Source organism: Chiloscyllium punctatum, chromosome 27, assembly GCF_047496795.1.
Source record: "Chiloscyllium punctatum isolate Juve2018m chromosome 27, sChiPun1.3, whole genome shotgun sequence".
In the NCBI taxonomy this organism is placed as follows: Eukaryota; Metazoa; Chordata; class Chondrichthyes; order Orectolobiformes; family Hemiscylliidae; genus Chiloscyllium; species Chiloscyllium punctatum.
In genome coordinates this window covers 10,167,665-10,179,663 of record NC_092765.1, presented here as the reverse complement: position 1 = coordinate 10,179,663, position 11,999 = coordinate 10,167,665, and the positions used below count along the sequence as shown (strand labels likewise).

The 11,999-nt window shown below is 37.2% G+C and overlaps 1 protein-coding gene across 11 annotated transcripts in view; it reads right to left on the bottom strand.

Annotated features, from left to right (window-relative positions):
• Nucleotides 1-6,065: 6,065 nt before the first annotated feature.
• epb41a (erythrocyte membrane protein band 4.1a) overlaps nt 6,066-11,999 on the bottom strand; it is a 156,019-nt gene continuing 150,085 nt past the window's right edge. For all 11 annotated transcript variants that reach the window (XM_072548039.1, XM_072548045.1, XM_072548038.1 and 8 more), the window contains 3 exons: nt 7,981-8,082; nt 7,253-7,333; nt 6,066-6,170 (listed from right to left, as the gene is read on the bottom strand). In XM_072548039.1, the coding sequence (XP_072404140.1) occupies nt 6,072-6,170; nt 7,253-7,333; nt 7,981-8,082 (282 nt within the window). In that variant the 3' untranslated portion in view covers nt 6,066-6,071. The remainder of the gene's footprint in view (nt 6,171-7,252; nt 7,334-7,980; nt 8,083-11,999) is intronic.

Sequence of the window (11,999 nt, the reverse complement as noted above, 5' to 3'; positions counted from 1 at the left end):
AGCAACAGAACTGGCTGATTTTTTATATTCTCCCAATTACAATCCTCACTTGTTATTGAAAATATCAGAGAATTTTGTTCTACTTTAAACTTGAATTGCGATTAATTTAACTCACAGCATAATATTTACTTTTCAAGGGAAGGTTTCCTTCAGCTAAGAAAGATAGTGACCAACTCATTCAGAGCAGGTTTTAATTCTGCCCCAACCACAGTTAACTGTTCTCAGGAGTGACAGCAGGCACACTGCCCTTAGGTTATGGAGCAGAAAACTGACTCAGGTTTAGAATATTGCATTCTGTACCTGCACTCCAAGGTCTCTTTGTTCAGCAACACTCTCCAGGATCTTACCATTAAGTGTATAAGTGCTGCTCTGATTTGCCTCTGATATGCAGCATCTCATAATTATCTAATTATCAAATTAAACTCCACCTGCCACTCCTCAGTCCATTGGCCTATCTAATCAAGGTCCCATTATACTGGGGTAACCTTCTTCGCTGTCCATTACACCTCCAATTTTGGTGTCATCTGCAAACATACTAACTATACCTACGTTCACATCCAAATCATTCATATAAATGATGGAAAAGCAGTGGACCCAGCACCAATCCTCGTGGCACACCACTGGTCACAGGCCTCCAGTCTGAATGGCAATCCTCCATTGCTACCCTCTGTCTTCTACCTTTGAGCCAGTTCTGTATCCAAAAGGCTAGTTGTCCCTGTATTCCATGTGATCTAATCTTGCTAATTAGTATACCATGAGCAACCTTGGTGAATGCCTTACTGAAGTCCATATAGATCATGTCCACCATTCTGCCTTCTTCAATCCTCTTTGTCACATCTTCAAAAAACACATTCAAGTTCATGAGACATGATTTTCCATGCACAAAGCCATGTTGACTATCCCTAATCCGTCCTTGCCTTTCCAAATACCTGTAAATCCTCTTCCTCAGGATTCCCTCCAACGATTTGCCCACCACTGATGTCAGGCTCACTGGTATATAGTAACCTGGCTTTTCCTTATCACCTTTCTTAAATAGTTGAACCATGTTAGCCAACCTCCAGTCTTCCAGTACCTCACCTGTCACTATTGATAATTCAAATATCTCAGTAAGGGGCCCAGCAATCTCTTCCCTAGCTTCCCACAGTGGTCTAAGGTACACATGATCAGGTCTTGGGGATGTATCCACTTTTATGCATTTCAAGACATCTAGCATCTCCACCTCTATAATATGGACATTTTTCAAGATGTCACCATCTATTTCCCTACCTTCTATATCTTCCACGTCCTTCTGTTTTCTTGACATTTGTACTATTTTGTACAAGCCTTCCTTAGTTTTGTGAGAAAATCTTAAAGTTGCTTACATTAAAATGCTGAATAACTTGACCCCTTTATTAGATTCTTCCTTCAATGAGAGAAAATAAAACAACTTGAACCTTGGTAACCCTCCTGAATCAGGACCTATTGGTTGATGCTTAGAAGGCAGCAGATAAAGATATTTTTGATTTAAAAAGAGCGTTTAATACAACAACAGGTAGTTCTCAACAGTACTGTCATGCATTTACAGAATAAAGCAAGGCAGAAGCATTTCCTAATGGTATCCAAACATAATATGCTATATTACTGTGATGCTTCAATTTTCCTGTACAGCTGCTCTTTTAGTCATATTGAAACTATCAATTATACTTCAATGCTGGGCAGTACTGTACTGTAAGCTAGTTGATCCATGAAATCTGTATTGAAATTGGACCAAATTCATCCCCCTCATTATAGTAAGCAGATGAACTGCCAAAGAGATTCCCAAGATGAAAGGGAAATGTCCTCAACTACTGTGCTAACCAGTATTCAGAGCTTTAACTAGTACTGCTTTTATTGCAGACTGGATGACAGAATAAAAATACGGTTATACCTAGCATAGGATAGGATAAACAATTTGCTACCAGCTGCTTTAATTTTGAAGGTAGGTTACGCAAACATTAATATTTGAAATATGCATAAGTATATACATATGGCTTCCAACACTCAACTTGAACTCATCACATACTCCCGGAGAGAAAGAGTGCACAAAGATTTAGTACACATTCAGCTGCGTGCATTCATCATATTTATTATTGGCTTGTCACAATTTCCATTGACAAAAGCCAAAATGCAGTGTTCAAAAGGCTAGCCAACCAAATATAATTATGAAATGAAGCATAATTGAGCGTCAAAGTCTTATAATGCATTTCTTGTTAACTTGCAAATTGCTATAAACATATTTAATATATTGAATTTATTGTAAAGCTTATTGCATTCTCAAGAAATCTCTGCAAATTGTTTGCTGTTCTTCAAATTTTCTTTCAGCAGTCCGATTTCTGTGTGAACTCACTAAATCACAAAAGTGTTAGTAAGTTTGGAAGACTCAATATCTGACACTGCACATTCAAATTACAATATTCTCTTAGTCTATTGCTACCTACCACATCACAGGCCAGGTATTAATTAAAGTTACGCACTCAAAAGTTTGGTATATAATTAATCATATTCACAAGTACATGAAGGATAATATACTGAAAACTAAATATTAGTTTTTTTCATACATTCAGGTTTTGAGATTTCCTTCACAGGGTTGGATTCTCAGCATTTTATACAGCAAACATGGCAGTTCATGTTCAGAACATCACCTCCTGGTTTCAGAAACGAACTGAACTGCAACGAACTGAATTTTGAATAAGAATGACGGGGATAATTAAGTCCACACAATCACAATGGATTCAAAGGTTTTGTAACTCAGTTTTATGATCAAAATGTTTTATTTCTTTAAAACTGTATTCAAAAAGCCATAAAAGGAAGAATTCAGTAAATACTTCCAGCTACCAAATGCAACTATTGAACTTTCCTATTACATTATAGGCATGATCATGGTGTGATTCAAGTTCCACAACACTGGATAATTCCTACTAATTAATATCTACAAAGATCCCGCAATATTTTAAAAAATCTTCCAAACGGTACCCTAATATTAAAAATGAGTAAAGATTTTAAAATCGCTAATTCTATACAAGTACTTAATTAAAAGAACTTTACAAAAATCCTTCAATCAGTAGAGATCACATCTAGAAAGAATGGAATTAAAATATGGAGTTACTTTCACAGTAGGATTGGGATCATAAGCTTTTGGATATTATTTTCATCTCTGCGCACTGTACATATCAATGTGCATGAGAAATTGGGATTTTCTTCTACTTTACATTATAAAAACTAAAAGCTACTTCATAGCCTCAAGATTTGTCTAATGTCTAATTTGCAAATATGATACTTGTTTCAATGAGGCACTTAGTCTTTTATCCAGCAACATCCTGGGCTGGATAACCTCTGCTGACAGGAAAACAAAAAAACAAAAAACTTTATACAGAAATATAACATATTTGATTACAAATAGTCCAGTAAAAGTATATTAAGGGTTAAATTATCCAGTCAAGACAATGTATGTTTTGAGAATTCATCAGACCTCTTCTTTAATTTCAAACCACAAGTAAAAGAGCATACTTTAATAAAAATTGAATAATTTAGTCAATTTTACTTAATTTAGCACTTGATGATCGCAATCCTACTTATTGATATATGAGCTTTTTGGTATTCTGAAGCCTTGTACAACTTCCTGATAATATCAAAGCTGCTATATCCTTCTTCTAAACACCTCTATGGGTTTACCTTTAAAAATACAATAAACATTCTTAAAACTGCCCAAACACCAAGTCTCTTTTTTTAAAAAAACAAACTTTTGTGTTTCAATCATTCTTTATCAAAAATCCCATTAAAATTGACCAAACTATCAGAATTGTCAGCTAGTTGGGACTGTACCTGGAGAACTTTTCTTTTAAAAAAGTCCATCTGAAAAAGGATATAACAGCTTTTAAATGTAAAATAAAAGTAGAAGGCTCTCGACAGGTAAAATGAAGATTTGTTAAGATCTGAGAAATTGAAGTGTCAGAAGTTTACAACTATTCACAGCTCCTTTAATTCACAGTATAAAATGTTTCATGTTTAAGCAGTGCTGGAATTTCATTTCTCCACTCTTCACAAACTAATCAACCTCTCAGCCTAAATGCCGAAACATCATTTTCTGTCTTATACACTAAATCAGTCAGTGGAGAAAGAACCCAAAAGCAAAGCAGTTTTCTCAGCTTGTATTTTTAGGTACTCAAATATGTAAAAACCTACAGATCCAAAACTGTATCAAATAGAATGCTTCTGTGTAATTTAAAAACAAAATCAAAGAAAACAGAGTCCAAGTTTACAAAATGGCTTGGAATTCTTGTTTTGTCAAACGACTTTGTGAACTTGGCTCCATTTATAAGATGTGGTGATTATTGAAGGACTGCTATATAAACACAAGTGGCAGTGGTCAGATCCTGAAAAGATATAAAAATATTCCATTGAATGGTCAAGCAGTAAGACTTGAAAAGAAGTTGCTCTCAGCATTTTCTTCTGTAAAACAAAAAGAAATTACCACATGGTAGGCCAAACAAACCATCAAGTGTCACAATTTTACATCAGAACCTGCACATTTTAACATTCAAAATGTCTATAGCTACTTATTCTTATTTAGTAGATTAGAAGTACATCCTTGTCTTCGATATGTCAAAGCAATCTGGACAAAACTAGCCAAATAGCTTACTTCATTCCAAAGCAAAATCAATATTATTGTTCAATTAATGTGGATGGTATATGGGATCTGTTCATTTTCACTCCCTGAGGAAAACATGCTTTCAGCTGCATGGCAAGTTGTGCATCTAAAGCAGTATCTACCAACCCTGTCACATCAAAACTTTACATTACTCTCTTATTCATAGCTCTTCTGTCGAAGCAGTATAGTAGAAAGGACAAATTGCTGTTTAAAGTGGAGTCTAGATGTACATTACGTTTCTAAATCTTTAGATTAGCTAATAGATGAAAACATTCAAACCAGGTTTACGTATTACAGAGGTACCAATGTCCTATTTGCTGTTCAATAGTATAGACCAGTTCTTAATTTGAGGTCTCCTTGGATGACATTCCTTGCCGCATTCACGACACTAGACTGTGATGTTATTTTGAGTTGTGGGGGCACAACTTTCTGCTGACCCCATAACTTGGGAACATGCCGGTGGACTTGCTGAAATTCATAATTCGTCCAATGTATTTAAAGAAATAATCTAAAAAGGTCAGTGAAGCTTGACAGTAATAAAAATAGACATTGCTGGAGAAGCTCAACAGATCTGCAGAATCATATTAGATGTAAAACGTCAAAGATGTTGCCAGACCTGCTGAGTTTCTTCAGCACATTCTATTTTTATTTCAGATTTCCAGCATCTACAGTAATTTGCTTTTATTTAAGCCTTGGTGGTACGTCTTCTAATCAGGAAAATAAGCTGTCCACACCTTAGCACAGGTGGCATGGATTGGTGGCAGTAAGCAGGCCATTTATGTCTTAGATGAAAAAAATCACTTTAAGGTCACTCCCTCCAACACGAGACGGCTCTGTTCTCTTCCTTCTGCACTAACTGCCCTTGAGCTGCCATGGGTAGTAGAAGATGTGGTACAATTACAACATATAAAGACATCTGGACAGGTACATGAATAGGAAAGATTTAGAGGTATATGGGCCAAACACAGATAAATGGAACTAGTTCAATTGAGGAAACCTGGTTGGCATTGACACATTGGGCCAAAGGGCCTGTTTCCATGCTGTATGACTCTGTGACACTATAAAATAAAGCCCACCAACTCCCTCTCCAGTTCTCAGATCAGTTGCCACTCTAAAATGCTGGGGCGTAACTTTGTGGTAGCTGTCCACATTCTCCATGCTTATTCTTGTAGCACCCAATACTGAGATCTTTTGCTCCAGGATTGGCTGTGTCCATTTCAAGCTGGTTCTGTTTGCCGCCGTCCATAAAGTGCAGTCCACCACATTAGCAGCTCAAAACTGAATGCATGTTAAGTCAATGGACTGTGCTTAAGTAGCAATCAGGTTCAGTAATATATTACTTGTCAATTAATCTTTAATCTCCAATAGCAAAATTGAAAGCAAGAAGAAAGAACTTTACCTGGCCTTATTCCTCAGCCACCTCTGTTTCTTGATGGACCACTACCTTTGTCACTGACATATCTGGATGCTGCTCTTTGGCTTCTTTGATGGCTTGTGCCAAAGCCTGTAAACATACATAGGTATTAAAATATGGAGCAAACTTTCTAAATACAGTCAGTTCTTCTTTAACACTATGGTTGCATTCTTGTGCAACCTCATGTTATAGGAAAATTGCACTTTAGAAACAGTGTTTAAGTTGTTGGTGATGTAATTGTGTTACAGCCAACACACGTTTTAAGATTTTGCGTTTTAGAAACAATGGCCCCACTCCATCAATTGCATTACAGTGAATTAACATTGACGAAACACACATTAGAGACCAGTATCCATGTACTTGCCTAATCATAACATTGCTCTCAAATACTATTCAGATATAGGAATTAGTTGTAGGTTTTGTTGGCATTTTTCACTGTCTCCAAATAATATTTTTTAAAAAAGGACTGATGCAAAATATTCACATACTAAAATGCTGTGCCTTGAATTAAGCAACATGAAGAGAAAATTAGATCAAACTGGTAACTGCAGTCTGAAACAGATGTAAATGAATGCAATTTGTATTGTACAAATGCATCACAGTGCTAAAATACACTGCACCACAGGGTTAAAGGTCTGCACTTCTTTACGTAGAAATCATCTGACTGCGACTTTTTCAGGATTAAAAGGAAGGAGAAGACATGGTTGAAAAAATGCCTTAAGTATTCCAACTTTATTTTTGCACACGTAACAGCAGGATGAACATTGATATTGGTGATGACGACAAATTAGGTCACTCCATGCTTTATACTGAAAGGAAATGTAATAATTTTTAAATAGTGGATAATTTTCCAGAGATAACTAATTAATAATTTAAAGTTGTGCTTAGATATAATTATGAAACCATAGCCACTCACTAACAGGATCACACTATTTGTTAGCTTGAACATTAAGTTCCTGACTCAAGACCAGGTTTTAAAAATGAAACATGATAGTTTGTATTGTCCACAATGGGCTTTGCTTATAAATACTCAATTCTATACATCGATCTTTTTATTGGTGGTGGGAAGGCACTCAGTTGCGTGATAACATTACTGAACAGAAAAAGAATAAAGATTTTTTAAAAATTTAAAATTACAAACTCACTGCCAAGTGAAGAATAATAATTTTCACCTGATCATGGTCGACATCACTATCTCCTGTGATTACAATTCGTTTTTCAATCCTGGTTTCTGAAATTCCTCCCTTAATAGTCTGAGGAAACGAAGTAAAAACAGCTTAGATTTTATTCCATTTAAGAATTCATTTGGATGGCACCAGGGACCCGGGATCAATTCCAACCTCGGGCAACTGTTTGCGTGGAGTTTACACATTTTCTCTGTGTCTGCATGGGATTTCTCTGGGTGCTCCAGTTTCCTCCCACAAACCAAAGATGTGCAGGTTCGGTGAATTGGCCAAGCTAAATTGTCCATAACATTCAGGGATGTGTAGGTTGGGTGCATTAGTCAGGGATAAATATAGGGCTGGGGGAATGGGTTTGGGTGTGTTACTCTTTGGAGGGTTGGTGTGGACTTGTTGGGCTGAATGGCCTGTTTACACACTGTAAAGATTCTATGGTTCTATGATTCTGTGATTTTGATACATAAACGTCAGCTTTTCTTTCCATTTTAAACTGGAATGTTGAACCACATTGGGCCAATCTCTCACATGTCCTTTCAGCTAGTTGAAGAATATCACTGATGAATTTATCTGCACACTTCATTAATGACTTTGAATTAGGAGGTGTTTTTGTTTAAATTCAAACACCTTATAAACGGTCTACTTCAGGAAAGATTTTAATTGCACAATATCAACAAATTTTCTATGGAAATTCTCAAGATGCTTTAATGACCTTTCATTACCTTTGTGATTTGAGTGGTTGTCGTGGTGGAGACGGTCTCAGATGTGATAGTTTGAGCACTCATCAATACTCCAGGTTCGCAGTCACCATTACCATCATCTGTCTGTAACATATTGCAAAATATTCCAACAAAAAGTTCATTAAAGAGGATTTACAATCATGTACATTGTCACTGACACCTACATTCCAACATTAATTTTTTTTTGAAAAGGTTAATCTAGTCTACAACATGGATGAAACAGGATCATAGATACAGGGAATAAAAGGAGAGCCTGCAGATATACTTTATTTGGATTTTCAGAAGGCATTTGACAGGATGCCATATCAAATTATTGGAGAAAATAAAAGCTCATGGTATAGTGGTTAACATATTAGAATGGATAAAAGGTTGAATGACTGGCACTATTCATAAATGGGCCTTTGTCTGATTGTTAGGATGCGATGAGTGGAGTTTTGCACAAGTCTGTGCTGAGTCTCAATCTTTTACAATTTATATCAATGAGTTAGATGGGAGGGGTAGGGCAAAGCCATGGTGACTACATTCATGCATGACACCAAGATACAATTGGTTCTGCTATAATGCAGGTTTTTACAACACAAATTGGCTTTAATGAGATTGAAGAATTTAAATCGCTATTTGTAGAACGTGAACTTTCCTTACCTGTACTGGCTATAATGCAATTCCAGCCCCATTAGTTTAAATGGCGTGGCTATTGCACGATTTTCTTAACGCGAGATTGCACGAGAATAGAATTATCACGTTATATCAGAACTGGCTGTATGTAGGAGTGTTTGCTGTGAAGTAGACATAAGTAAGTTGCAGGTAGATACAAATGGATTTGACTGAGTTAGCAAGAAACAGGCAGATGGGGTATAATGTGGGAAAATTAAAAGTTGCTCATCTTGACAGGATGAATAAAAATAAACTGTATTTCTTAAAGGGAGAATGGTTTCAAATTTCCAAGGCACAGAGGAAGTTAGGTTTTTTGATGTGTGAGACATAAAAAATTAATTTGCAGACATAGCACAGAATCAAGGAGGCTAATGAGATGCCAGCCCTTATTACGAGAGGAATGTAAAAGTAAGGATGCTATGCTTCATTTATGCAGGGCATTTATAAGACCACATTTCGAAAATGTATTTCTTTATTTAAATACATTGGAAGCAGTTCTTGAGGTTTACTTTATTGATACTTGCAATGAGTGGGTTCTCTTAGGAGGAAAAGCTAGACAGACTGGACTTATTTCATGCGGAGTTTAGAAGAGTGAAGGGTTACTTGTTAGAAGTGTATGAAGACCTGAGCGGTCTTAACATGGTGCCCATGGAAAGGATGTTTTGTGAGTCAGTCATGAAATAGTGTACACTGTCTCAAAACTAGGGTTTGTGCTTTCAGGACAGAGGTCATTTTTTTCTCTCAGCTGGATGTGCAACTTTTGGACACTGCCTCAGAAGATGGTCGACCCAGGGTCATTGAATATTTTTAAGTCACAGTGGACAGATCCTTGTTAGGCAGGGAAACAAGGTTTATCTGGGGCGTGAGGGGGTTGGGGGTGGGGGAGCTGTAGGCCTGTAAGGTGGGAATGTGGAATTCAAAGCATTAGCAGATAACAAAACATGAACAGACCAACCATTGAATAGCAGAGTCACAGAAACATACAGTATAGGGGTTTTCTGTGCTGTACATCTCTGTGACTTTATTATTCAATAATATTGTGGTTGATATTTTCATGTGAAGTGATCTGCTATGCTTTGAATGCCACATTCCCACTTTGCACCCTCACACCCCAGATAAGCCTAGCTTCCCCTACCTAACAAGAATCTATCCACTACAACTTAAAAATATTCAATGACCCAGGCTCGACCATCTTCTGAAGCAGAGAGTTCAAAAGTTGCACATCCAACTGAGAGAAAAACAAAATGATCTCCTCGCTGTCCTGAAAGCGCAAACCCTAGTTTTAAGCTAGTGTACCCTATTTCACTACTGACTCTCAAAACATCCTTTCCGTGGCCATGTTAAGACCACTCAGGTTTTTATACACTTCTATCAAGTAACCCTTCACTCTTCTAAACTCCACATGAAATAAGCCCAGTCTGTCCAGTCTTTCCTCCTCAGAGAACCCACTCATTGCAGGTATCAAGACAATAAACCTCCACTGAACTGCTTGCAATGTATTTTCATTATCCTTAAACAAAGAAACCATCCTAAATTAATCTAGTCCCATTTGCCAGCACTTGGCCCATATCTCTCCAAACTCTTCCTATTCATATACCCATCCAAATGCATTTTAAATGTTGTAATTGTACCAGTCTCTACCACTTCCTCTGGCAGCTCATTCCATACTTGCACCACCCTCAGCGTAAAGAAGTTGCCCCTTAGGTCAGTTTTAAATCTTTCCCCTCTCACCCTAACCTCCAATCTTGGCAACATCCTTGTAAATTTTTTCTGAACCCTTTCAAGTTTCAAAGCATCCTTCCGATAAGAGGGAGACCAGAATTGCACACAATATTCCAAAAGTGGCCTAACCAATGACTTGTACAGTTGCAACATGACCTCCCAACTCCTGTACTCAATGCTCTGACCAATAAAGGATAGCACACTACATGCCTTCTTCACTATCTTATCTACCTGCAACTCCACTTTCAAGGAATTATGTACCTACACTCCAAGGTCTCTTTGTTCAGCAACACTCCCCAGGACCTTACCATGAAGGGTATAAGTCCTGCCCTGATCTGCCTTTCCAAAATGCAGCACCTCACATTGATCTAGATTAAAATCCATCTGCCACTACTCGGCCCACTGACCCATCTGGTCAAGATCCCATTGTACTGAGGTAACCTTTTTCACTGTCCACTACACCTCCAATTTTGGTATCATTTGCAAACTTACTAACTATACCGCTCATGTTCACATCCAAATCATTTATATAAATGAAGAAAAATAGTGGATCCAGCACCGATCCTTGTGGCACTCCACTGGTCACAGGCCTCCAGTTCAGAGGTTGTTTAAGGAGCTGACTGACCTGCTTCAGCTTCTATTTTGTACATTCATATGTTATTAAATCAATGGTAGTTATTTAGTACTGGATTAATACTGGATGGAATAGTCTTAGATATGAAGACAGATTAGATAGATTGGGGTTGTTTGTCTTGGGAGTATAGGACACTAAGAGTGAGATGTATAAAATGATGAGAGACAGTGAGGGTTGACAAGAAAAATATTCTCTCCTTCATGGAGGGATCAATGACGAAGGGAAACAGATTTACAGCAAGTTGAAAGAGATTTAGAGGGAACATGAGGAATTTTTCTTCCACCCAGAGTAGTGGGAAGGTGGAATTCACTGCTGTGAAGGGTGGTAGAAGCAGAAACCACCATAACATTTAATAAATGTTGAGACGTACACTTGCAGTGCCAATGCATACAAGGCTGGGAAATGGGATTTGAATAGTTAGGATATTGTTTTTCACCAGTGCAGTCTTAATGGGACTTTTTATGTACTGTAGACCTCTACAACCCAACTTTTAGTATGATAAAACATTTAAAAGGTACTTCATAGGAGCATAATTAGATAAGCATTTATATTTAGTTCAAAATGAAAGTTCAATAGGAAGATGAAGAGGCAGTGTGATTTAGGGAGGAACTTCCATAGCATTGGATGACTGAGGGCACTATCCTAAATTTTAGTGTACAGAAAGCCATAAATTCATAACGGACTAGAAGAGTGCTCTGTTCTTAAAGAATTGTAGCACTGGAGAAGATTGCAGAGCTAAGGAGGGCATGGCCAAGGAAAGGTTTGAATACAAAGATGAAAATGGAAAAATTCAAAAGGTTAGGACAGGGGCAGATTTTTTGTCAGTTCAGCTTATGTATTATGCAAGATGGGAGACCAGAGAAAAACACATTAGTATAGCTATTTCTGTTGACAAATATCATTAAAAGGGCTATGTGAAAGAATAAAATGCTCCAAAAACCATTTTGAAAGAAAAGGGTAATAAAAAGGGAACATAACTAACATTAAAATG